Source organism: Rattus norvegicus, chromosome 15, assembly GCF_036323735.1.
Source record: "Rattus norvegicus strain BN/NHsdMcwi chromosome 15, GRCr8, whole genome shotgun sequence".
NCBI lineage: Eukaryota > Metazoa > Chordata > Mammalia > Rodentia > Muridae > Rattus > Rattus norvegicus.
In genome coordinates this window covers 103,917,680-103,944,035 of record NC_086033.1, presented here as the reverse complement: position 1 = coordinate 103,944,035, position 26,356 = coordinate 103,917,680, and the positions used below count along the sequence as shown (strand labels likewise).

General features: G+C 45.6%; 1 protein-coding gene and 1 long non-coding RNA gene across 15 annotated transcripts in view; both read right to left on the bottom strand.

The window, feature by feature from the left end:
* Mbnl2 (muscleblind-like splicing regulator 2) overlaps nt 1-26,356 on the bottom strand; it is a 157,694-nt gene that overhangs the window by 5,792 nt on the left and 125,546 nt on the right. For 4 of the 14 annotated variants that reach the window (XM_063274619.1, XM_063274622.1, XM_063274620.1 and 1 more), the window contains one exon: nt 21,153-21,188. The exons of 3 other annotated variants lie outside the window; for them this stretch is intronic. In XM_063274619.1, coding sequence (XP_063130689.1) covers nt 21,153-21,188 — 36 coding nt within the window. Of the gene's footprint in view, nt 1-19,776; nt 19,872-21,152; nt 21,189-26,356 lie in introns of all 14 variants that reach the window. 7 more of the 14 variants (NM_001111064.2, NM_001415047.1, XM_063274626.1 and 4 more) reach the window with 2 other exon arrangements.
* Nucleotides 8,719-11,317, bottom strand: LOC120097087 (uncharacterized). The gene is made up of 2 exons (XR_005494307.2): nt 11,184-11,317; nt 8,719-11,135 (listed from the first exon to the last, which is right to left on the bottom strand). It is a non-coding gene; the product is annotated as an uncharacterized LOC120097087 (long non-coding RNA).

The window sequence follows — 26,356 nt, the reverse complement described above, 5'->3', positions numbered from 1 at the left end:
GCGTTCCTTACCCAAGGTACCGTAGCCCACACATCCTTGGAGGAGGCAACTGGAAACTTTATTAGGTCTACGAAAGTCTACACGTAAGTTAAATGGAGAGTTAACGTATCAAGTCTCCCAAGGGCCTCTAGTTTGGGCTTGACTTGGTATCCACCCTCTTGACTCAGGCTCTGAGTGGGTCTGTCCCACTGGAGCCTCGTGCGTGTTGTAATTGCATTCTGCAGACATGGAAGTCCGTGCAGCATTAGCTGGCTTTCGTTGGTCGGATACACATTTACTCAATTGGCTCCTGTCGTGAGAGTTCTCTTCAGGGAATGCAATTGGTGGCCCTTCTTGGACCCATGCCAGGGACTAGGGGAAACTGAGGCATACTAGCTGAGCAGGATGCCCTCGAACCTATGAGTCAGAGAAAGGGACGCTATAGGACCAGCTGGAAAGAACCAGTCTGGTGCATGTGTGGGAAACAGTGTTAGGAGACCTTTCCCAGGCTCTGGAGGAGCAAGTTCTGGCCCTGAGTGACCACCTACATCCTGTCCCAGTCTGAGGCTGAATCCCAATGAATGCAAGGGACTTCAGTCAGTCACCCTACCTTGCAAGAAAGGTCAGTTACAGTCACCCCACCCCACCAGATTGCTATTGTTTCTGAGAAAACCCTGCAAGCCACAACAGGCACTAAATCGAACAATCAAAGGATAACCATGTGTATATATCTTCCTGGTGGGTGATTCCCTTAAGTGAGTTGTATCTACTACGAGAGAACCATGACTGGAGAATTCTTAAGTACTACTATGGTCTGCCAATGTATGGTTACTCAAAACTTTGAACTGAAAATATTGTTTTCAAATTCCTCTCCCACTGAAAATAGAACATACAGAAATGAAGACAGCTGATACCCACAAAGTCTACACTTCAAGTTAGAAAACACAGACACACTTGACCTCCGATCAAGAGTGCCTTCACCAATCAGTTCTGGCCCCTCTGGTTATGGCAATATGTGTGGTACAAAAAGAGTTGGATGGCTGCGATAGAATCTACTTATTCACAAGGAAAGAAAATCATATGGATTAATTAAACTATGACCCTTAAATTGCTGTGTTTAAGTCTGGTGGATCTCTTCAGTGTGTAGGTACCCTATGCTATATATTCCGCGTGTGAGCAGAGTCTCTGAGTGGTCTGATATTTTTTGAAGACATCATGAATGACTCACAAGAGCATCGAATAGGTCTTCCCATCATGCACTGGGCAACCACTCTCTAATTCTTGTATGGGGTGTGGGGATGTGTGGCGAGAGAGATTATGATGAGGTGCTCTGGGCTAGGCTCCTCTAAGAAATACCAAGCCTTTCGGGGCCAGGTAGCGGAAAATCCTGTGACTGATCCATGCTACAGAAAATGGTCTTGTGTGGCTCAAATCCACGCCTGGACTAGATTCAGCAGCAGACTGTTGGTGTGCATATGCTAAGAGTCACTTCCTCAGGGGAGAGACCCAGCCAAGTCTAGGCTGTTGCTTCCGGAGCTGAGCAATAGTTGTAGCAAATCAGGGCAGACAGTGGAAGGGCCGTTGGCGGGACTGGGAGAGAATGTGTACTGGAGAGTTAATCCTGCAACTTCCAGACATTTAGTGCTCACTCCCAGGACTAGGCCACTAGACCAGAAGACGCCCGATGACTAAAAAGAAAACACGATCATCCTGCCCCGGACTCAATCACTAGCTATGAAATATTCATGTTGTCCTGTCTCCTACTTAATGATGATGGATTTAGGGTGAGCCATTCATCACTTAGAAGAGATCTGACCAGGATGTGAAATGCCCTTGGGTTGAAATCGAAAACAGTTTGTGCAGAAACGGAATCACTGAATTTGAACTCATCAGCGCCAGGAACTCAACCGTCAGTCTTCCTGCAGGAGGGCGCAAAGAATCATGGGATTGCTTTACTGTTTCGGAGACAACCACCTGTGCCTCGGAGTTTGCTACTTGTGGGTGATCTTTAGGAGCCGAATGTATACTCTCAAAAGGGTGAGTTTACATGGTTTCTGGAAAAGTTTACACTCCCTACAGAAAACACTCATTGCCAGGATTCAAAAGTGTATCTTCAGAAATGGCAGCTCAAATTCTCCGTTCATTAAGAACGATCAGTCGTTGTGGAAGACGTCTCGGTGGATGCATCCGTGCACCCAAACCCCCAAAACAACTTAAGAAGAGCAAGGGATGGGGTTGGGGATTTAGCTCAGTGGTAGAGCGCTTGCCTAGCAAGCGCAAGGCCCTGGGTTCAGTCCCCAGCTCCGAAGGGGGGGAAAGAAAAAGAACAAGGAATGTTTCCCTTAAATTTCCCCCGTGACTAGCTATCAGATGCTGTCTTTATATTGTTGGCTTTGGAGAGGTAGATAAAATATACCTGATAAAATATGTGTGTGGCCTTGCTGAGCTATGAAAGGACCTCAGAGGTTCTTGGTATCACAAACTTCAAGTCGTAGTGGATATTTCCAGGCAGGTATATTAAGTGAGTCCTCAGCAAATTCCCCAGGAGGGGTCTCTAATCCATCCTTAATGTCCCTGGTGTCTAGAAGAGGGGTGGGCACACAGGAGTCACCAGTATCTGGACGAATGGACAAATACAGAGGAAATAACTGAAGACAGTACCCCATTCGCAGACGACCATCAGCTGAATTAGGGACAACACACAATATGGGCAAGAGTAGAGAGCCCAAGACTGCAAAAGACACAGCAGCCTTCTGTAATATGTGAAATATCTTGGAAAAATAGAGTACTGCTTCATATAGTACTGCTCCATACTGTCTTCACTTCTTGTCATATAGAGATAAAAAGAACAGTTCTCCAGGCTGGGGCCAGAATCACACAGGAAAATGTGGACAGCAAACCAAAATTCCACCAGAGGAAAATGTCTAAAGGTGGCAAATATGTTAGAAGACCATTGCCATGGTCACAGGGACCAGCGACTAGAGACAACCTTTTGCATAGTCACAGGGACTAGCAACCAGAGAAGACTGTTTGCCTGGTCACAGGGCTCCACAGCCATGGCATTTCCCCATTTTCTGAAACAAAACTAACTACGTCCTTTAAAGTGTAATGGAGACTTGCTTCTTTTCTACCATCCTGATATTTATTGACTTCTTGTTCTGTGATGGGGACTGAACCCACGGTCTTGCACATGCTAAAATGTGCTCTGATGATGAGGGGTTTCTAAGCCCCTCTCCTCCCCGTGTTGTTCTTACTCTGCCCTGCTCACACCCGCCACTGTTCATTTTCTTCTCTTTTTTGCTCTAGAGCCACACAGCCCTTTTATATGACAGCCATTACTGTCACCAAAGATGGTGTCCATTTCTGATGTTGCCAGAGAGGCAAAGCCCACAGAGCATTCTGATCGCAGCACATGGAAAGACATGTCGAAGGGTTATCTTAAAATTATATTTGAGACATGGTCTCATTTAGCCTGAGACTGGCCTCAGACTTGCTGTGTAGTTAAGTATGACTTTGAAGTTCTGATAGTCCTGCCTCTAGTCCAGTATTGCTAAAACAAGGGTGTGCTGGAACCACAGGTGTGTGGTGGACCCTCAGGTATATGGTGGAACCACAGGTGTGTGCTGGAATCACAGGTGTGTGCTGGAATCACAGGTGTGTGCTGGAATCACAGGTGTATGGTGGAACCACAGGTGTGTGCTGGAATCACAGGTGTGTGCTGGAATCACAGGTGTGTGCTGGAATCACAGGTGTATGGTGGAACCACAGGTGTGTGCTGGAATCACAGGTGTGTGCTGGAACCACAGGTGTGTGCTGGAACCACAGGTGTGTGCTGGACCACACGCATGGAATGCTAACAGTCACTCTAGCAATTCCCTTCTACCCCCAGCCTCTGAAGACAGTCTTACTTGTTATTTTGGGGACCACTATTCCAGGGGAAGGCAGGATGTCACCTCATCTAACTTACTTTTGAATGGAGATTTATTTGTGCAGAACAGGCACAGCCTGGGGTCCTGGGAACAAGTTGACAGTTTCACTCCAAGGAAAGCAAACAGGTTGGGTGGTCCCCGAGAGCAGTTCTGTTTCAACCACTCTGTTTTAAGCCACTGCCGAAAGTTAGCACCCAAAGATGCAACTTCTCTATCTTCACCGATGCCAAAGTCTGGTGGCTCAGTTTTGGAAAAACATGTTCCCTCCATTCTATTGTTAATAAATGGAAGACTTTGGGGATATGTTTTAATATAAAAAACTGTCAAATAAAGTATTAGTAACTGGGTTCTCTATATGGAAAATGTTAGCATCCCCCCACCCATTAGAGATTACCGACCAAGGCCCACACCAACAGGTTACCCGGACAAGATCTTCGAGTGGAAGTTTGTGGTTTGGGACCAAGCACCCACGTGTTGTATTGAAACAGGTCCTTTGTGGAAACATCTAGACTCCTGGGGTATATTACAGGGTGACTTTGATCATGGCCTCTGAAATCCAGGGCCTCTGAAGCTTATCTCTGGAGGGTTCTCACAGCAAGGCAGGACTGGTTCCTACATGCGTGCTCTGAAACACTCAAGGCTGCCCCAGAGTGACGGTCTCAGTTAGAAAGTTTCTTTCCAAGTCACGCATCACACACTCACCACAAACAACTCCCCTATTTCCCCAAATGCCATATAAACAAACCACCAGTGGCTTCAGAAATGGTGTCCACAGCTATACTGTGGTTGAGACATAATTATAATGTAAGTAATGTATAATGTAGGTAAATAGGGGGCTTAGGTATACTCGATATTGCTAACCTATGTGAACCAGACAAAAGCCACTTCCCCTTATAGACGGCTTATCACCCATGTGTGCTCTGTCCTTTGAGGAGTGAGCTTTCCTGTCATCGTGAATCCCTCTAACAGGATTGGAATTCTCTTTACACGCCGTCCATGATGGGGGTGCAGGGCTAGCCTATCCACTGTGGTAGGAATCAAGGCATGGAGCTTTCTCCATGCACCCGACGCAAGGTTTTTCTTCTCCAGGCTAGTCCCAGTTTCTGTCTTCCACCTGTGGGAGAATTCCAAGGATCATTTCCTCCATTTTACTCTGAGATAGAAGGGCTATCCTCAGCTCATCTTCCACTAACATGTTATACTCTGTTGTAATTGAACAGTGTATGAAATTCGAGTGTATGTTCCCTAAGAACGACTGGCTCTTAAATACACTGAGGAGGAAGTAAAAGAATACGGTGGGTTCTCCCCAACCCATTTCTTTTCTTTTCTTGATCTTTTCCCCTGGTGTTATCGAAAATAATGAAGAGTGCTGTGTGTTTATTTCGTAAAAAATAGCTATGCGATTGTGTTTGATCTGCATCTGTGAAAGAAGGCAAAACCTAAGACAACACCTTAGGCTGGAGGGGTCAAATGAGAGCCAGCAAGAAAGCAAGCAGGCAGGGCAAGCAGGCAGGGCAAGCCATAGCTGGCCAGGAACTAGTCTGCGTGTGTGTGTGTGTGTGTGTGTGTGTGTGTGTGTGTTGTGAATCATGAGTGTGCACTCACGAGTGTACATGTGTGGTGTGAATTACATGCATGTGTGTGGTGCAAATGCATGAATATGTGTGTGCATGCATGTGTATATGGGTGCGTATGTGCATGTGTGTCTATGTATGGTATGAATACATTCAATGCATGTGTGTTCGTGCATGCATATGTGTGATGTTAATTACATGCTCGTTTGTGGTATGAGTGCATGTGTGTGTGCATGCATGCATATGCGTGTGTGCATGTATGTTGTGTGAATGCATGTATGTGTGTATATGGATGCATGTGTATGTGTGTGCACATTTGTCTATGTATGGTATGAATACATGCATGTGTTCATGTGGTGTGAATGCATTTGTGTGTATATGCATGCATATGTATGTGTGTGGTGTGCATGCATGCGTGTGTGTGGTATAGATGCATGTGTATGTGCACATGTGCATGTGTCTGTTGTGAATGTGTGCGTGCATGAGTGTGGAGGCTAGAGGTTGATACAGGCAGGGCGTTTCCTCAATTGCTCATGACCATATTTGGGGGACAGGGTCTCTCACTGATTTGGTTAGCCTGGCTGGCTGTTGGGCTCCAGAATCTCTGTCAGGTTCCCCAGTGCTGGGATCATGGATCCACACCCAGGTCTATGCTCAGCTTTATTTGTGGATGTTGCAGATTCAAGCTATTATCTTCAAACTCACAGGACAAGCCCAAGCCCTTTACTGACTGAGCTGTCTCACCACACCCCGGCTTGCACCACACTGCACTTCCCAGTGCTATTCCACAGGCTCTCCCTTAACTGACCACACCATGAGCTTGAACAAGATTGAAAAGGGCACCCAAAGGGCCTGCTGCCGAGCACCCAAGCCATTGGCCAAAGAACTTGAAAAATATACTTTCCAAATGCGGACTGTATACGTTAAAGAAGGCTACATTTTCCTATTGTAATATATAAATTTACTCAAAATATATAAAATTAGGGCCATATTACTAATGCAAATATCCTAAAATACTTAGAATATTTACAATGATATGTGTAGGAAGCGAGGCTGAGGTTAAGTAGGCAGCCCACTCCTGAGTGGTTTCACTGGTGCAGACTTCTAGGTGCGAATGCTGAATCTAAGAAAAGATTTACACGTAAACGCTAATTTAGGTAACATTAGGATTCACTTTGTTATATAAATGGACAATAATCAATGTGTCTATTATTTTTTAATAGTTATTTTTGACATTAGACTTAAAGCTTTCACAGGTCAACAACTCAAGAATGAAAAATGTCAGTGTCCAAGAGAAAAAAAGGACCTGAAGCAATTATTTTATTTTTTTTTTAACGATTAATTAGTTGATATGGCAACTGCAAAGAAATTTCAGGAAGATCTGTTCGCGCAATATAGGATTGTCTTTTTCTTTTTCTTTTTCTTTTTTTTTTTTTACAATTATGTGGTTTTCCTCACAGTAATAAATTAAAGATCCAAGTCAAGAAGAAAATAAATGCGTAAGAATGAGCTCCCGCTGGACTTAGCACAAATCCCCAACTCTGCTCCCTACCCTGCTTCTGGCTTCACTACCCGCAGTGTCAGGCCTGGGATCCGGCAGGGGCTGGCTGCAGTGTCTGTTTTCACAGGAGGGTCTGTTTAACTCAGACCATTAGGGACTGGCTTTTAAAGCACCAACGGCAGAAACACCAACCAAACGCTAAACAGGAGGACAGTGAAGTATTAGATGGTGCGCCTTCCAGTGTTGGAACCCCCCGGGGGCCGGAGGGAGAAGGGCGCGCTACTGCTGGTCAACAGCTTCCAACCAGATAGTAGACGAGCGATAGGAGAGACACTCAGGAGTCCCATCTGTGCCCCCGGCTGTGTTTGTGAGCTGTCTGAGCCCCTGTTCTCACGTTGCTTGCTTGTGGCATGGTATTACCTCCACAGGGCAGTGGGCGTTTAGGTGAGGTCACAACCAGCTCTCCCAACAACTCCCCAGGAAGCCCAGAAATACTGTGCTGTAAGACGTGGCAAGATGAAGCCCGAGGAGGATGCTTTATCAAGGACAGCAGCTGCTCTCTCCTCATTTCCTTATTACTAAACGTCCGTGCCAGTGCTTGGGTCTCTCTGAGGTGATCTGCATCCCATAATTACTCTGACTACAATTATTTGCACGTTTCTTCGTTGCCTATACCCTTTATTATGTAAGGCCCGCGAGAAAACGGGCTGTCTTTCCACTGCCTCATTCCCAGGGCCCCAGCTGTACGGTTTCCTCATATCCAGTGCTGAAGACACTGCCACTGAATAAATAGTGGGCTGTTTAATAATGCCTGCTGTCCCAGGGTAAACCTCACTTAACAGATCTAGTCCGCTGAAGAAAACCCCACAGCTGCACACAGTCACTGTCTTTCCGAAAACAGAACTCTGAAGGGGGGGGGGGGGGCACCGGGACAAGGAAGAATCTTTATCATGAGAAGAATCATCTTACAATATAAGATTAGCAACAGCCTAGGTCCTCTGGCATCTTTCTTACCCTCCTCCTCCCACTTTTGGGAGAAGTGTTCAGGTAGACCTGTCCATTTAAAAAATGTGGTAAAGTATACATAAAACAAGGTCTACGTTAAGCGTTTCTGATGAGTAGTAGCTCACTGACACGAGACAGTCACTTTGCTCTGGAACTCTTAACACAGCCCACCTCCAGAACTTTTCCTCTTAATGGAAACCCGCACCAATTAAACACCACCTCTGAATTTTTCTTCCTTGACCCATGTGCTTTCAGTGCTGGGAACTGAAGCAAGGATCTGTGCACACACAACAGAATATTCTCTAGCCCTGAGCTACCCCGCCAGCCCTGGTTTTATGGAGACGTGGCTCACACAGCTCACACTGGCCTCTGACCTGACACCCTCTTGCCACAGTGTTCCGGGTGCTGTGTTTCCACACTGTGTCCACAGACAGTGCATCTCACACTGTGTCTGGCTCTGAGAACTTTGTCCACCTCCTACCCTTCTTGGCTTTCACCCTTCCTGCTTCTGGCTTTAAAACGGGACCCCAGGTTCTGGACCTGCCCTGCCCCATCCTCTCAGCTGACGTAGGTCCGTGCCTTTACCTAGGAATAAATGGACCGTCCAGTCGTTCATTTTCACCCATCACCTGTAGGCTGACCAGAGCATCCTTTCTTAACTAATGACCCTCAGTTTACCTGAGGCTGTGGACAAGAAAGTTCTATGGAGACTATGGAGAAAAACCACCTCTTTTTTTTTTTTTTTTTTTTTTTAATTGAGACCTCTGGGTCAGATCTGGGATGAGCGGCCTCAGGGTCCACCCTTTCCCTGCTGGGTTACTGCTCTGGAATGCTGAAACCGTGCCCTCTTGATCCACATCCTGGTTTTTGTCCCTGAGCTGAAATCTAAGTTTCTCTGACAAGTCTCCACTGGTATTTACAGGCAACTGTAGTGCGGAATATAGATTTCAGGAAGTGTCCATCTCTGTGAGGACTTCTGAAATGGTTGAAATAGTCAAGGCTGTACTTGGACTTCTTGTTTTCGGTCGCCTGGTACTGAGGACTGAACACATTCCCTCCCTTGTGCATGCTGGACAAAGGTTGACCTGCTTAACTCTACTCTCCTGAGTATAACTGGCAGGATTTCCTAACAGCCAAACCCTACACAGACCACAAGTCCCTTCGAATGTGCTGGGGAGCACAGGGTTTGCAGGGTTCTGTGCCTGAGGTTTAAATGTTCAGTTGTGGGCCATTTATTCTCTGTGATTTGTTCTGATCTGGAAAATGCAGGAGGTGCTCCACAGAGCAATAATGAGTATTAAAGCGATGCCTATAAGGAGTCTGGTAGAGGTTTTGATAAAAGGGGGTTTTCTTTCCCTAGGGGTATTATTTTAGGATCCATAATCCTAAATCAAATTTGTTTTCAGTTTCTATTTGAATAGTTATTCGAATAATTCCACTGCACACCTAAATAGAGGTTTGAATGGTGCCCCACATGTTGGAAATATGCTTGTTTTTTGACGAGATTAAGATATTTTAGAATATCGAATGCACTGGCTTCCCTCTCTACAACACATGCTGACGTCACTGAGTGAAACCAGACTGAATTTCTCTAATTTTTTTTCACTGAAGTTTTGACTGTCATCCCATAATAATCATTTTTGCAAACTGAAGCCTCTTACTGTAGGAATGCAGCTCTGTGCATCAATGCGGTGTGAACAATGTCCACCACCATGGAAATCTGACGATATTCCCCCGTTTGGCAGCACTTCTCATTCCCACATCCCCAGCAGCAGGCTTAGTAGGCTCACACCATGAGCAAGACATCCATTCTCTTTTATTCTCCATACTCTTCATCTCTCTGATGGAAATCCAAAGTCATTCTACTCCTAGGACAGTATTAAACAATGACCCTAAACTATCTTTTTATTTCTGGCAGTAATGGAAGCTGAACCCGGGACCCCAAACGTTCGAGGGAAACTCTTCCACTGAGCTACAGCCCCAGCCTTTGACACTGTTTTATTACCCTAGTCAAAGCCACGAAATATAAATATTCCCACGAGCTTCATTATTATTTCTAGAGTCCTGCGCTTAGAGATAATGGCTATTTGTGGACACTTCTGCGAACCAGTCTTGTTTAACAAATGAATGTCTGCAGTCCGACTTTGAGGACTTCACTTCTCACGTAGCAGGGACTTCCCAGTTTACGCTTAACAAACCGAGATAAACTTCCAACAAGCAACTCAAAATTCCCCGTCCCAGGGCAGAGCACATAATGAACTTCGTCTTTGCTAATACACACTTCTCAGGTCTCCCTTTCCAACCCTCTGTTCCAGTGCATGTTTCAGGGGTCAGAAGAGCCCAGAAGAGCACAAGCGATAGAAATCTAGTCAAGCAACACCCCCTGTCCTGAACCCATGGAACTGAGCTGTTTTATGGCTGCTCTGTTTGTTGTAGAACAGCAACACCACAGACAGTGGGATTGATGTGAACCGTGCTTTGGGGGAGCAAATGAATTCTAAATGCAGTGTTAGGAGACCAAGTTTCTCACCCTATAACTGGGAGCAGGTCAGTTCGATACTTTTGGGTTTTATTATAAAATGGAGCTTTAGACGTTTAGGGCAGTTTGAAATCCAGCTTTGCTTCTTAGCAGTACAACCTTGGGCATGCTCCTCAGCCATCTCCCAGGGTCCCTTTGGGGACGTTTCTGCTTTCAGAGAGATAATTCACACCAAATGCTGTGCATGGTGTTTGGCACATGACAAGGGCTTCAGGCTGGACAGTGACTTGAGTTATGTCTGTGCTGTCAGTGTGCTCTGTCATCCTTGGGGTCCTTCCTTGATCCTTTAAAGCCTTTTCTTGAGAAGGCAGCTGGCGAAATGGAGAAAAGACTGCCCTAATTGGGATCTAGGCTTTCCTGCTTTGCTAATTTATGGGAGTTGGGCAAGGCGCTTTGCTGAATGATTCCAGCTCCTTTTAGTTTACAATGTAACTTGTTCCACGTAAATATGTTATTCTAGGGCTGGGGAGAGAGCTCAGTGGGAAGAGTGCTTGCCACACGAGCACCAGGACTCCAGTTGGGATCTCCAGCACCCATGTAAAAGCCTGAGTGCACTGTGCTTTCATTACAGCCCCAGTGCTGGGAGGGGGAGAGGAGGGGGAGGACTCCTGGTGCTGGGAGCGGGAGGACTCCTGGTGCTGGGAGGGGGAGGACACCTGGTGCTGGGAGGGGGAGGACTCCTGATGCTTGCTGACCAGCCAGTCTAGTTTGCTTTCATTACAGCCCCAGTGCTGGGAGGGGCAGGGGGAAGGACTCCTAGTGCTGGGAGGGGGAGGACTCCTGATGCTTGCTGACCAGCCAGTCTAATTAAAAGAGTGAGTTCCAGGTTCCATGACAGGCACAATATTAAAATAAAATAAGGTGAAGAGTGACTTGGGTAGGCATTTTCTGTCGACCTCTGGCCTCAACACGCATGTGTCTTTATACACACATACACACAAACATGAAAACACACACACACACACACACACACACACACACACACACACCACACTTTATTCTACAGGCATGGCATGATTGTGGTAATTTGTTCTTTGGACTTACTGACTTACATCTGGATGGTTTAATAGAAACTGTTCTTCACCTGATGCACCCATGACTGAAGGGCACTGAGTGACATCCTACAGCGATCAATTTGATGATACTGCTTTTAGAAACATGCCATGGAGAGCAGTGGTGAGCTCCTGTGCCTGATGCTGACACGTGACAGAGTCCAATGGCTAGGACGGCTTATAGCTCTTCATAAGCCCTTGTCACAAAATACCAGTCATCCAATCTGATCTAGTACAAATCAAAGTAAAAGTGCCAACAGGAAGGTTGCAGGGCCGATGGCCTCTCTGGAACTTGTCAGTAATCATTCATCACCTGAGCCTTCTCTTCCCCCCAGTCCTTACCCTAGGGCCTCCCTGGTGGAGAAGCCACTTGGTGATGAGCTCGTGCTTAGTCCCTCCCTCGAGGTTCCCATGTAATCTCCATGGACACAGTTTCCTGCTTCCTGGGACTTCCATATTCCATTTCCTTTTCCATGAGTGACCACAGCGTTTTCTGTTCCCTGCTTCCACCCAGCCACCCGACAGGACCTAAGCTTAAAGCTTACCTAAGATAAACTGTTGTCACCATTTAGGTCTGTAACTGTAGCATCTCTTTACCAATATATTCCTTGTGTGTGTGTGTGTGTGTGTGTGTATGTGTGTGTGTGTGTGTGTGTGTGTATACGCATGTGGGACCCAGATGTTGATATCTGTGTCTTCCTTAACTATTCTCAGCCTTATTCCTGTGAGGTAAACTCTCACTGAGTTTGCAGTTCAGAGGTTCTATCCAGTGAGATCCAGGATACCACCTGTCTCTGTTGGGGTTCCAGATCTGTGCTGCCATACCTAGCTTTTTGCACAGGTTGCTGGAAATCTACACCCAGGTTTCAGTATTTGTGTAGCAAGCAGTTTCCTGAGTGACACAGTCCACAGTCCCTTCACCTGTGCTTTGAGATGGTGCCATATCTGACTAGCCTGGCCGACAGGCAGGAGATCCTCCTGCCTCCATCTTTCCATGGCTGGGATTACAGAGCTCTGCCTTGTTTGCCTTTTCTCTGCAGACTGAGCTCTGAGCTCAAGCTTGCACAGTGTCCTGTTGACAAAGCCATCCCAAGGCCCTCGCCTTAACCCTTTGTATATCTTCCAGGTTGGTCTGCACCTTACCATCTCTCAGTCTCCCCCACATCCTGCAGAGATGTGTCCCTGGCTACTTTGGGTACAGAATCTTACCTTGGGGTTTATTTCCCTGGCAGTGATATTTACATAGGGGGTTTCATGTTCTTAGGATGTGCTCTGATGAATTCGTATCTCCTTACTAAGCCACTGACCCCTAATTACCTCTAGCACCCCTCCCAACTGTAACTGGGATAGACTGAAACTTATGTGATCCCGGAAGTCACTGCCTCTTCTACTTCCAGTAAATGCAGCCACAGTTTCTTGGGACCCATCCCTCCCCTAAGGAGTGTCACTACCTCTCCCCCGCCCCCCATCCTGACCTCTGAGGCCAGGTAGAAGTGCAAGAAGGCATCTTGATTAGGGTGCAGAAAGGAGTGGACATTTGCTCTATTTGGAGTGGCTGCTACTGAGAAAAGCCCTACCCATCACTGAGCCCTTGGACACTGGCTGAGTTCATGCCCCTGCAGCTAGTCCACCCTTCCCCGAAAACCTCCAGCTGGGAATAACACGCAAGATGAGCTACATATCCACACAGCTCCGAGACAGCAGCCTGAAATTAGAGCGGTGGAACTAGCTTTACTAATACCTTAAGAGCCAAGTTACTCTGGGGATTACGACTTCCCAATCCAGAAACAACCCCCACCCGAAGTCCCATCAAACTCAAGAGAGTACTGGATTTGAAGCTCTAAGTAGGACAGTGCACCAGGCACCTCAGGACTCTCCCGACAGGTTAGCTGCTCAGAACTAGACCTGCTAGGTGCTATGTACAAAACGTGTGCCCGAGACTCTCACCGTGAGGTGTGAATCACTTGAGAAAAGTGAGACTGTACTGGATCACAGTGCTTACATAACTTACTTTCCCTAAAAATCTTAGGTTCTCTCATTAATCAAGCCTACATTACTTACTTTCCTCAAGAATCTGTAGGTATTTCCATTAATCTAGCCTCACTGTAGGCACCCCTGAAGCAGCTACCTCTGAGGCCAGGTAAAAAAAAGGCCTGTTTTTTTCTGGATTTTCTGAGAGATCTCCCATGCGCGCGCGCGCACTCGTGCGTGCGTGTGAATTCTAGCATGTGTATGTCATGATGCACATATGTGGGATTCAGAGAGAGGACTTCCAGAATCAATTCTCCCCTCCACTGAGTTCTGGGACTCAAACTCAAGATATCCAGGCTTGTGTGGCAAATGCTGTTTACCTGTTGAGCCATCTCACCAGCCCATTTCCTGACTTCTTACAGATAAAACAAACACAAAACAAACCGACCAACCACAACTCTGTCTACCCTTACTCATCCAGTTCACCTAAGCCGTGCAGTGTACTTTCACCTTCGAAAACATTTCCCCCTACCTGTAAAATCTAGACTCCTCCACTCGGGCAATTAGATTCAGTCACCAAGGAGCTCACACTAAGCCTACAAGGAAAATAGTTAAAACGGCTCAACCAGTGAAAGCCGGAAGAGGGAGGACTCTACCCAGAATGCAGTGCACAAGCCGTAGAGTCTGATAGTTTTCTACCCACAATGCAGTGCGATGGTTCGTGATCTTTGCTTTTTTTTTTTTTTTTTTTTTTTTTTGGAGACCATTCACTCCGGGGCTCAGCGCTTTTTTGTGTTCAGCTCTCAGGGATGGGCAGACTGTGAGAAAAGAGTGTTTGGCAGTTTGATCCTCTGCACGGGAGCCTGGCCACTCTGCTGTGTATTCCAGGCGGGAGAACTGACAGAAGCCTACCCCTCCCACACCGGGCCCCACAGAACCAAGATACTTTCTCGTGAGACAAACACAGGTCCTAAAATGGGTCAAGTGATGAAGAGTGGAAATGCTGACGGCCTCCTACATTTGTCTGAATATAGTCCCAGCAGATGGCACGGAATAATAGAAATCCCACGAGGCCGAGCTGTGTTAGGCATGAAGCGGAACATCCTCGCCACAGTCGCCTTGGGTTATGTCTACAGCAGCAATGGCCGTAAGGCGAGATAGGTTTTCCTTAAAAGTAGCTCTTACTGAGGCCGGTTAAAACACAATGGGTGATTCTGGTTACAGGCAACCACACTATTTTTCTGGTAGAATATCACTGAGGTCGAATGTCAGATGTAACACACCTATATTTGGCGTGTCTGAAAGATGAAATTTTCTAGCTTATCAGATATTTCAATAAAAAGGTGGGGGCGGTGGTGAGATGGTCGGAGGGTAAAGGCACTAGATGCAGAGCCTTACAGCCCAAGTTCAACCCCGAGATTCTAGATGGCAGGAGAGAAACGGCTCCTGCAATTTGTCTTTTGAGCTCCACATATGTGCTGGTGCGTGCACACCCTAAATAAATAAATGTAATCGGAAAGTGTGATATATACATGACATACACATTATCAACTAATTTTCACCAAACTTTTCTTAAGGCCAAATCCGTTGAGTGGGCTTAGTCTTAGGAGGAGTTACAGAGATGTGATAGAGTGTGAAGGCCAGGACCATGAACTGGCATGTTTTGGGGACATGGTTAAGTGATTGTTCACACTGTGATGGAAACACCACGTGACTTCGGTTTTTGAAGGCACTGTGTGGGAGCTCCAGAGATCCCTAACCGCTATAATTGTTTTCCTCCCGGACACCCCACAAACCAGAATGAACTGGCTTATTCTTTTCTATCCTCAGAACTGTAATGCGGAGCCAGAGGCAGTGGGATCTCTTCACAGTTGAGGGGAGTCTGTGCATCCCTGTGGGGCTCTAGGCTTCCGTAGTTCTCCGTAACAACATATTGGGGTAGGCACACTGAATGCAAATGACCAGTGAAGCCACCAAGTTACTGCTCTGGAAAGAACTCAGAGCCTAAGAAATTACTTCCTGTGGTAACCGTTCATGCCTTACACCTCTCTTTCTGCCAGCTAACAGTTCTTTGGGCAGCTTCTGTCATAGTGTGGAGGTGTTTGTGTGTGGCTTTAGGTTACTCTCCTATGTAACATGCAAGCCCTGGCCAGCTGCCACTGATCCCGTTCAGAATCTTGTCAAAAGGTTTCAAGTCTCCGCAGAGTCTTCCACCTCAAATTCAACCGTCCAGTCTTCTCAGCGTCTGTTCCCAAGACTATTCTTCCCGAGATCCCTACTTGGGGCCACACCCGTACACTGACCAATCGAATGATTGGCTCTTTTCTAGCTAACCTCTATGTCCCTCCCCTCCCCTCTGCTGTACCTGCGTACTAATGTGTAAAATACGTTTTTGAAAACCCAAAATCCTCAAAAAAAAAAAAAAAAAAGGTAGCACAGTCCTGTAATCCTCTAGGTTGCAGGAGTTTTAACCCACATCTGTCTTTTATTAGATAAAATGTCGATAGTGAAAAAGCTAGGCAACCCCCACACTAAGTTGTTCTGCATCACTAAGTTCTACACAGTCTAACCCAGTGAGTGGCCAGAACTGGCTCACGGTACTGCACGTCATTTCACTTTATTACGATGTTTTGTTTTTTTTTTTTTTTAATTGCTTTTACTGCTGTTGCCAAGGCATTCTGACACTGAAAGATGTGGATCGTCAAGTCTACGGGAGAAAAGTCCCCTCACACCCTGCTTCCTAAGACTGCTAGCTAAGTCTTTCTTAGATTTATTCTTTAGAAATTATAGATCATGGTCTCAGGTCCTAGCATTGCCTAACCCTAATCCTAGCGAGGTCTACTGCATAATTTCTAAACGTGACCCCGTGTTTATCTAAGTAGCTGGCCTCCTCCCTATGTCCACATTCATCTGCCCAGTTTCGTGCCCTCCTTAGTTGGAGACAACAACCAGGCCGATTCCCCTTCCCTAAAGGCCTTGAGTTTATGGTGACCCCCGCCTGAAGGTTACATTGTGAAAGGTGACTTTTGAACATTCATTATTGTGTAGGAGGCAGCGAACTGGGGGCAGAAGAGCAGGACCTGTGTAGCCAAACTGCCTGCTGTAAACCCGACCAGGGCATTTATGCCATGTCAGTCCAATTAACACAGGTAAATGTTGTTTCAGTTTTACCATCTATAAAAGGAGAAAGATGAACATTTTACCAGTCTCGTAAACCCACAGTGAGGATCCAATGGTATCTATTTCACACACACACACACACACACACACACACACACACACACACACGCGCGCGCGTGCACACACACTATGGAATAGAGTCAAGCTATGTAAAAATGAGAACATTTACAATCATATATGCTATGGAGTAAGCTATTATTATTATTGTTATTATTATGTTTAATTTAATATATTGAAATTAAAAGATATTAATTAAATCAGAAAATAGCTCAATACGTTTGCTTGTTATATTTTTGTTTACTATGTATTTTTAGAGCTAAGCAGGTATTTCTTTAAAATAAAAAATAAAAAATTCCAGAATGTATTTATATTCTGTCTTTCGCAAACTGCTAGTCTAAGGTTGAGAGACTTTTCCTGGTCCTGGGCATCAAAGCTGAAGCTATGGTCTGTGTGCCTCCTGGGGCTCAAGTAAACAGCTCTGGGTGGAGGCTGCCCCTGGGAGTTTCGGAGTTTCGGTGTGCCCTCTTTCTCCTTCAAATCTCTTGCACCTAATTAGGAGTACCTATTTAGTATTCAGCATCTGAAGCGGCAGACAATCTGAATTAGCCAAAACTCGGTTGAAACACAACTGCGTTTTGTGCCCAACACAGCGCGGGCTCTTGAAGGACTAGGGCAGGGTGCCTGTCACTCAGTGAGCTCCGCCTTCCGCAGCCCCGCCCCCCACTTCCTCCTTCCGGAGCTTCAGGGCCACAGAGCCTCCAGGCTCCTGAGTTTTTATTGACTTTCGTGGGTCACACGGGCCTGGTTCGATTGGCATTTAGAGTGAACTTTAACACGATAATAACCTGTCCTTTCACAGTCATTATTCACCTCCGAGTTTCCTGCTCGTAGGTGCTTAGAGCTTTTTGCTAGTCGCTTGGCTCTTCAGAGTTCATTGAGATAGACAATGAATATCCTATCCGAAAGTGTACTTATGCTGCAGTGATCTGCTTTTCTGTGTTGTCTCTCTCCAAGTGTAACAGACCTTCGCGGGAACTGACACCCCATTTCTCTTCACCATCAGAAGGAATCTAGGATTGGGGCAGCCACTCACGTCTCCTCTAGTTTCCCTGCCCTAACAAGTTAAACTTGTTAGTTCCTTTATCAATCATACCCTGAGGGGGCGAACTTAGTCTTCCGGCTGGCCTGTTCACTCCCTCCCCCCTTGCACTCCTCTCTATACCTTTCCCACGTCAGTGCTTTCTACAAGCAGCACCAAAGGGTCACTAGGCCAGTCGTTTATCACTGTGGCAGCATGCACAAGTGGATGAGAGCAGAACGTACTCTTCGGTTCTAAAGCGTTTCTTTATCTCGCCCTTCTCCCTTTTTTAGGAAAAATGTCTGCAGATCAGAGACGCCCAATGTCATAAATGTGGAGTCTTACTATAGCAGGCACTCCTATAGGATAAATGTCTGCAGATCAGAGACGCCCAATGTCATAAATGTGGAGTCTTACTATAGCAGGCACTCCTATAGGATAGCAGAGACTTGTTTCCCCCGGAAGGGGGATGTTCTAACAAACTGGATCAATATCACAGAAACCTGGTTCTGACAGGCAGCACTTGACTCCCAAAGCAGGCATCCAGGCACCCTACACAGAGTAAGTGCAAAGGGCTTTGAACCTACTTAGAATGGTGCAGAGTCTCTCTCCTGTCTCCCATCCCTGTTTAGAAGCACAGAACCTACCAAATAACAGACAGGTGTCAGGTCTTCCCAGTTCAGGAAGTTATCTGCTGCTCTTCCCAATGCTGGTTTGGAGGCCAAGCTGGCCTGGCACTTGTGAAGAGCAGAGGTGGCCACTGTCCTCCTAGTGTCTCTGGGGTCCGCTAACCCTGGGGTCCACTTCCCATAGGTCTGCCTTATCAGGACTCAGTAGGGTGTGGCATTTACTGATGCCTGCAGTCCCACCTCTCCTTTAGAGGAAGCCCAGAGCTCTAGGGTCATGAATTCACACTGGAGGCGAACCCACCCTTCCCACCCTTCCGGCTTGCAGGCTGAAGCTTGGAAACACCCGTCCACACCCTGGCATAACCTCCTCCTCCACCGTTTAACTTACCATTTCACCTACTTGCCTGGCCCTCCTCCTAGGGTCTCAGCCCACATTTTTTTTTTTTTAAAGAATCTTTTTCACCCTTTCTCAGCATGGTTGAGTTTATTTAAAACAAAACACAAAATGAAAAAAAAAAAAACCAAACAAACAAAACCCCCAGAATTATTCTATGAAGGGAAGGTCTCCCTGTGGAGGTGCTTTCCTCAGTGAGATAAGCCCACCAGCTTACATCTGTCCCTTGTGACCACAGAGCAGGAAACAGCCCCACCGGCTCTCCCCAACGAGAGGCATCCCCCAGGCTCTAGTGGCACATGCATGAAGCCAAAATAGTGAATTCTCATATTCAGTTAACCCATCAGTGGGGAGCCCAGCACACTGGTGGCACAGCGTTCACTCAGGGTCGCTCTTAACGCTGGGTCTGAGCAGATCTTCCAGGGTACACTGAGTCAACACCTGTGTGAGGTCAGTTTTCATAAGGAATATTGGGACCTCGAATTCGACACTCAGGGTGTGGGAGGAGAATTTCTGATTTTTTCCCCCCATCACAGAATGAGCCGAATCAAAGTGGATCCGGTTTGGGAGCACCCACAGGCGTAGTTCTACGTTCCTTAGGTGGTAACTCGCAAACCGCTGGGTAAGCAACACCCTACTGAAGGGAGCTTAAGCCTGTCAGGTTAATCACACAATATTAGGTACGAGAACAAACAGTGCGACACAAAACGTAGCTATGCCATTATCTGCCATAAATGTTAACTCTAAATTAAGTGCAACCTGTCCACAAATGCTCGCTGTAAACCGATCAAAAACAAACAAACAAAAAAAAAAAAAAACAAAAACAAAGTTTGATGGATAAACACGAAAAAAAAATTCTCACCGAGAATTTTTTTTTTTCCTTTAAATATCGGCACTCATTTAGAGTTCGGGATTTGTGAAAGAAAAGCTTTAAAAGGAGCAAACCTGATTGGCTGTGGCTGTTGCTGCGAAGGGGACACTTGTTGCAGGAGTTGTTGCTGCAGAGACAGTGGCGGACGTAGCGCTGTGCATCATGGGTACTTTCAGGAGGGGAACCATGGGAGCAATGAACAGGAGGGTGTAGCATTATGGTAATAGAAGTGGTATTTGGCATGGTGAATATCAGAGCAGCAAGCCATCATGGGTTAACCAGCAGATGGCATGCGACCACAGTGCAAAGCAAGGAAGCATGGGAGAGAAATAAAAAGGGAAAATAGCTTATTACAAATACAATTAAAGGAAGTTTTCAAACATAATCAGTGATTCCCAGAAAGGCCAAAGCACACCGCTTTGATCAACGTGTTTACAAATACTTTGTTTCCAACAACAGAGCCATTCCCAATTCGGAGGACGACATCGTGACCAATAGTTATGGCTGTTTCTCTACATAACATGATAGGTAACATCCAGTGAACCAAGTGGACTAATCATATATTCCAAAACATCACAGGCTCAGTGGGCCTAATTTAGAATAAGATGAACTTTGGAATCAGTTGTGGTTAAATCAAAAAAATTTTTCCTTAAATTTAGAAGCCCAATTGTAAAGTGGAGTTTCAGTGGCCCCATGCTTTACTCCGGTCACTGAACAGTGAGGCAAAAGAGATGGCCTTGGCGTAAATTCTAGAGCAGTTACCATGAAGTAACCAGATCCATACTGCCAATGTTTACTTTCTGAATTTGTAAGTAAAATGGATCAGCTGTCCTGAAGACAGACTTGTGTGCCAAGGCCTGAATGTGAGAGAAGACCCCACTGTTGAAATTCCCCACCTAAGGGAATGTGGAGGTACAAAAATAAAGCAAAAACAAGAAAAAAAAAAGCCATTACCAATAAGTCTGCCCTCTAAAAAGATAAGTAAGCAAGGTAGTTCAGACACTTGGTTTCAAAATACATCCAAGTATAATTTTATTTTCCAAAAATAAATACTTCTGGGAAACTCTGATAACTCTAACACACAGCAAAGAGGAGATAAAGGCACACCACTATGAAACTTTAAAACATTGATGAAATTAGCCTGCCTCTGCTTGCCTCATGCTAAACCAGATAAACTATAAAGAGAAACAGCACAAATCATTTAAAAAAAAAAAAAAGCACACTTGCGCTTGTGGCTTTACGTCTCTGTGGCGGTCATTCTAGCATTAAGAGGTCACATTAAAAACCATCACTCTCTTAAATACACAAGCATAGCTTACACGTTAACTCTAAAGCCATTAAGCCTTCAGATCTACTTCCTAAAGCATTCTCTACTGTCTCTGAAATAAATGTCAAATGGTGAAGGCATTGCACATCATATAAAAGACAAATAAAAAAGGTTGAAACCTACCAATACTGGTAGCGGGTGTCATGCACAAAACTGACCCTGAAGTCATGCAATGGGGGGGAAGGTGAATAAAAGGGAGAGAAACAGGTTAGCTGTTTAGAGTTAACATTCAGAGTGAGATCGAAGCACAAGGAGGTTAGTTTACACAGTTCTTAGGGCCGTTCACATCGTCAGTATAGCAGATAGATCCAACTTCCTTAAAAGCCAATAAGATCCCAAGTCCCACTCTCTGAGCACTCTCCCCTTTCTACTCTAGGTCAACATGATCCTAAGGAGGATGGCATGTGATGGTACAACTGTGTCCTTCTCTGAAGACCTCAAAGGGTTTTCCACACGTGATCAAGTTAACCCGGTCAGGTGGAGAGCAGGTATTTTACAGATGAAAAAATCTGAGGCACAGTAACTCCTCCAAGGTCGTGTGTGCAGTGTGAGCCAAAGGCAAGGCCAGGCCAGGGGTAGAGTCCAAGCCAAATCCAGGCCAGAGCTGATGCTCGGCATTGAGTCATTTTGGTGATGAAATGTGTGCTGTGTGGATAGCAATGTGAGAAGAACAGTGAATTGAGAGTTCGAATCCTCTGAATCAAAGCCCTGACAGATAGGGCAGGGGACTCTCACATTGGGCGCTAGGAACAGGTGGACGCTCCTGAGTAGAGCCGCCACACAGGTCTGGGATCTGCTCTGGCGAGGAGACTCTCTGTGGCACAGGGCTGGCACGTGACAGTGACATCTAAGTGCCACACAAGCAATCGTAGGACCCTGGTGAGAGATTTTGATCATGGCTTCCGAGGGATGGAAGAGTTAGAGAGTCTCGGATTGGCGTCTGGGTTAGTGGGTGGGAGAGGGACGGCAACTCCAGTGCTTCTTGGGGAAGAACTGTGGTATCTGTGAATGATCTTAATGCCTGATGTACATGTGTCAGGAAATTCTGACTGAACATCGATGCAAGGCAGAAGACGGAAAAGCTGTGTTGGGAGCTCTGAGGGATTGTCTGCCACTGGCTCTGTTCCTCAGAATGTAAAGAAGGCAATGTTGGGGTTCCTGGAAACTCAGGGTTGTGAATGTGTCAGAGTGGTAGTTTTAAACGAATGTAGGTGCCTCTGCTGAAGGTTTCAGGACTACATGCTAAGACGTTAGATGTGAATCTAGCATCTAAATATCTTCATTCATGTTCATAAGGACTTCTTGCCTGACCTACATTTTGACCAGACTGCTATCACTGACTTAGGAAAAGCCTATCCAAAGCAGGCTACTGCTGGCTTCTTTTTTTTTTTTTTTAAACTGGAAATGTGGCAGCACACCGAGACACACACGTGTACTCACATGCATCTCATATGATCTCCTCCTCCATCCCCATCTCTCTACTTTCATAAACATCTAGAAAGTTCCCTGCACCACACTTTGATTTCTTGGCTTCCATCTGTCCTTCAGCCCTTCAATCCTCTTCTAGTTGGTTTTATTCTCGCTCTGTTATAACTTCATCCACAGTTTCCAGGACATTTTGCACTTCCCTACACTCTGCATGCTAAGCCACTTTCTTTCTTTGAATTCTTACACACACACACACACACACACACACACACACACACACACACACGCATGCATGCATGCACTTCTAAAAACTTGTACTAAATTCTCTCTCTATGTGCTGGAGTTTTTAGAGCCTGTCCTGGATCCTTTTTTTTCCCCCCTGCTCTGTGGATCTTTTATGAGTGTTTCAACTCCTACATTCCAAAGCTCTCAGGGATCTCGTGGCTTCTACGTTTTGTGCCTTGCTAGATTGAAAGTCTCTCTACCTAACGTTTCTCCTGGCCTCCCAACCTGGGTTCCACAGGGGTCTCCAATGGAACACGCTAAACTGTGCTATCTCCTGCTCTGTCTCCTCCACATCTGGTAACACGTGATGGATGTCATCACCTGCATGACACTTCAGCCTCATGTAGCCCCGTCCCCACTGAGCCAGCATGAGGCTGTTTCTGAGCCTAGTCACCACTTCTGCTGCTCTGCAAGTTCCCATCCCATCGCTACTCATGTCAGCCCTGCAACAGCATCCTGTCTGGCTTTCGTGCTCCCCCTACTCCAGGATCCACTCTGCTGGCAGTCACTCCACTTCTGGGAAGGCTTTGCTGCTTTGAGGATGGAGGCCCTTCTAGCCCAGGCCCTGACTACCTTTCCACCGCATCCCTCCTTGCTGGTACCAAGGTCTATCTGGATGGGCCTTCCTTGCTTTCAATTGAACACATCATACTTTTAATCTAATTTTGGGCCCCCCACCCCAGATCTAGAATAATCTTTAGTGACTTCTTTCTTTCCTCAGGTGTCAAAGTCCGAGACATTTCTTCAGAAAATCATCTCGTCTTAATTTCCCCACCTCCCCCAGTCACCTAAGTCAGTTTCCATTTACATTTCTTTTAATTATTTGAACTCTTGCCTTTTCCTTCATACTACTCTAAATTTTAATAGCCTATTTATACAAGTGTTTAGCATTTTTCTCATTCTGCTGTGGACTCAAAAAGGCAGAGAACCCATTTAACTAGATGCATAGGGCACCTTGGGATACCCCTGTGTGGAAGTCAGTGTTCCAGCCTACTTTAAAAAACACTCTGGGGGAAATTTATTCCTGAAAGTTATTAAAGGGTCTAGTTTGTAAAATTCTCCACTTTAGAGTTAACTGTGTTAGGCTTCAAAAGATTCTGAAAAATCCCTCTTTATTCTTCCCATGTTCTGTAATGAACATGCTTTCTCAATGGCTTCCAGAGTTACACTTGTGAATATACAAGGGGTGTGAACTATCAGAAACCACTCCTGCAGTCACAGAGGGCAGTGTGTCACTCTGGCTTGTGTCCTGGATGTGGAAAATGCCCAACCCCGCTACTTCACTGGGCCCCTCTCTCTGCCGGCCAAGAGTGATTTGAACATGGGACAAATGGAGCTTAGGACATGAGGGTTGCTCTCCTAATGCCAGATCCTGGTTCTGCTCTGCTTTGAAATCCTCATCCCCACCTTTTACCTAGTTCTACCCCCTGCTCTTCCCACAGATCCTATGATTAATGCATGCTATCACTACAGGGAATGGTGCTCTGTTCTTCAAACCTATTCTTGTCATACCTGCCCAGTATGTTCCTCCCTAACAGTAAAATCTCACCCCCCCCTTAAATTTGTTAGCAAATTCTCCTGCTTTGGAAAATCTCCCTTCTCTGTATTGTTCATGCCAACATCTGGTGAAGGTGAACACTTGCCTCTCACTCCTCCATCCCAGCTCAACCCTTTGTCTCGTCCTTCATACTGTGGACCCTGGTTGTTATCCAGCTCTGGGCCCCTTTACATTTTTATTGTGTGTCTGCAGCTCAGACTCTAGCACATGCTTACGGAATGCCTGCTGAACTGAACAGAGTCCATACGTTTTGAATTTAGGCAGACAGTTTCCACTGAAGGTGAACCTTTCACAAGAGCGTAAGAAACTTTATGTAACACTTATGGTTTCTCATTACTCAGAAATGTCTGGCCTAGAACCTTCCACATGCACTTCCAATGTAATGAAGTATTTTAAGGAAGGACCCTGCACTGTTACTCTGACCAGCGGGGAGCCTCACCAGGTTGCAGATGCTCTAGATAAATTAGCATCTCAAACACGTGCTTCTTTCTTCCACTGCACAGATACTTCATCTCAAACTGCCGTGAGCCAGAACTAGCTGGGTAATTCTCAGTTGTGCATGCTGTTTTGTAGTGTAAACACAGCCTCAGTTTTCCCATCTGCAAATAACTTCTCGCTACTGACAAAACTGTGCCGATTTGAGGAACAATAACAGTGTGTCCAGGAACACTTAGAGTAATTCAAGATAAACTTGTCACAGAGATGCCCAAAGCCGTTAATCACACGGCTGTTTCTGAGACCATGCACGATTTTGCCACTCTCTTATCGTAGCAAGGGAAATGTATTAACTTCTTGGTTAAAATAACCCCTATAAAAAGTTTAAAAAAAAAAGAAAAATAAAAAAGGAAAAATTTCACCCACCATAGTTGTAGAGAATAACCCCATACTCTATGTCTTACATTGGAATTGAAAGCCTAGAGGCAGATTTCCTAAGATCCCAATTCACACTGTGTCAGTGGGAGGATTTTAATACATAACAAAGTTTTGCTGTGCATGGCCTTCTACGTAGGTCACCGTCCAAGAAGATACACACCAAAAAAATGCTTTTGATCCGTATGTATGAAAACTGCTCATGTAAAACATTAACAGAAGGATTAAAAAATTGTTCACTGAAAATAATGGGTTAACCATCTGCCAAAAAAATCACCAGAGTGTCGTCACCTGACCAGCAGAGGTTTAAAAACAACAGTGCAAATGATTATCGCGGTCATTTTTATATAAAGTTGGAAACATGGCTTATAAGAAAGACTCCCTGAAGCAGACAAACAAGAAAGCCTACCACAGTCGTGGAGATTTTTCTGTGTATATGAGAACTTCTGCTGAACCTATTTTAGTAAAATTATTTCTGTCACTTCAGAGAAGTGTAGTGAATTTCTTGATAGTTCAAACACCACTCCAGTACACAAAATTCACATGGTTATCCACTGTGATCTTTATAGCAATAGTAAATATGCTATAAATACTTGTAATTCACAGAACTAACCAGGCTACAGTTCACCTTTTGGCCTCCAAAGGCTACAGAAAGTTGCCAGCACAGTTGAGCAGTTCCTGAGGAATCCACCAGAGGGCGACAGACACAGCCCAGCCAATAGGGACTCTTCACCCTTGCTTAGCAAATACTTAAGGGAGTCTTTACAGAATCTTAGAGTGGGGAGAGTTTTGATGAATTAGCCAGCCAGTCCATACTGGATTGGGGTATTCCACGTGCTGTAAAGGGCCTCACTGGTACTCCCAGGAGATGGTAACGTCTGTATTACCCGTTCTTAAGAAACAGACTTGTCTTTCATAGTTTTCATTCAGTAATTTTTTTCTCTCTCTTAACGGTCTATAATGGCCACAAGGTCTACAATGAGACACTTGTAGTAACCACACAGGATCCTCAGGGTGAGCTGACCCTCTGGTAACTATGTTATTTCAGGTGCGTTACCATCACAAATAGGGCTAAGCTTGGACTGCATGGAATGTCATTAATTAAGGTTGCAACAGGGTGAGATATGAAAATATTTTTAATATAGATACAGAACTCACGTGCTTTCTGACAGTGCATTTTTATTAA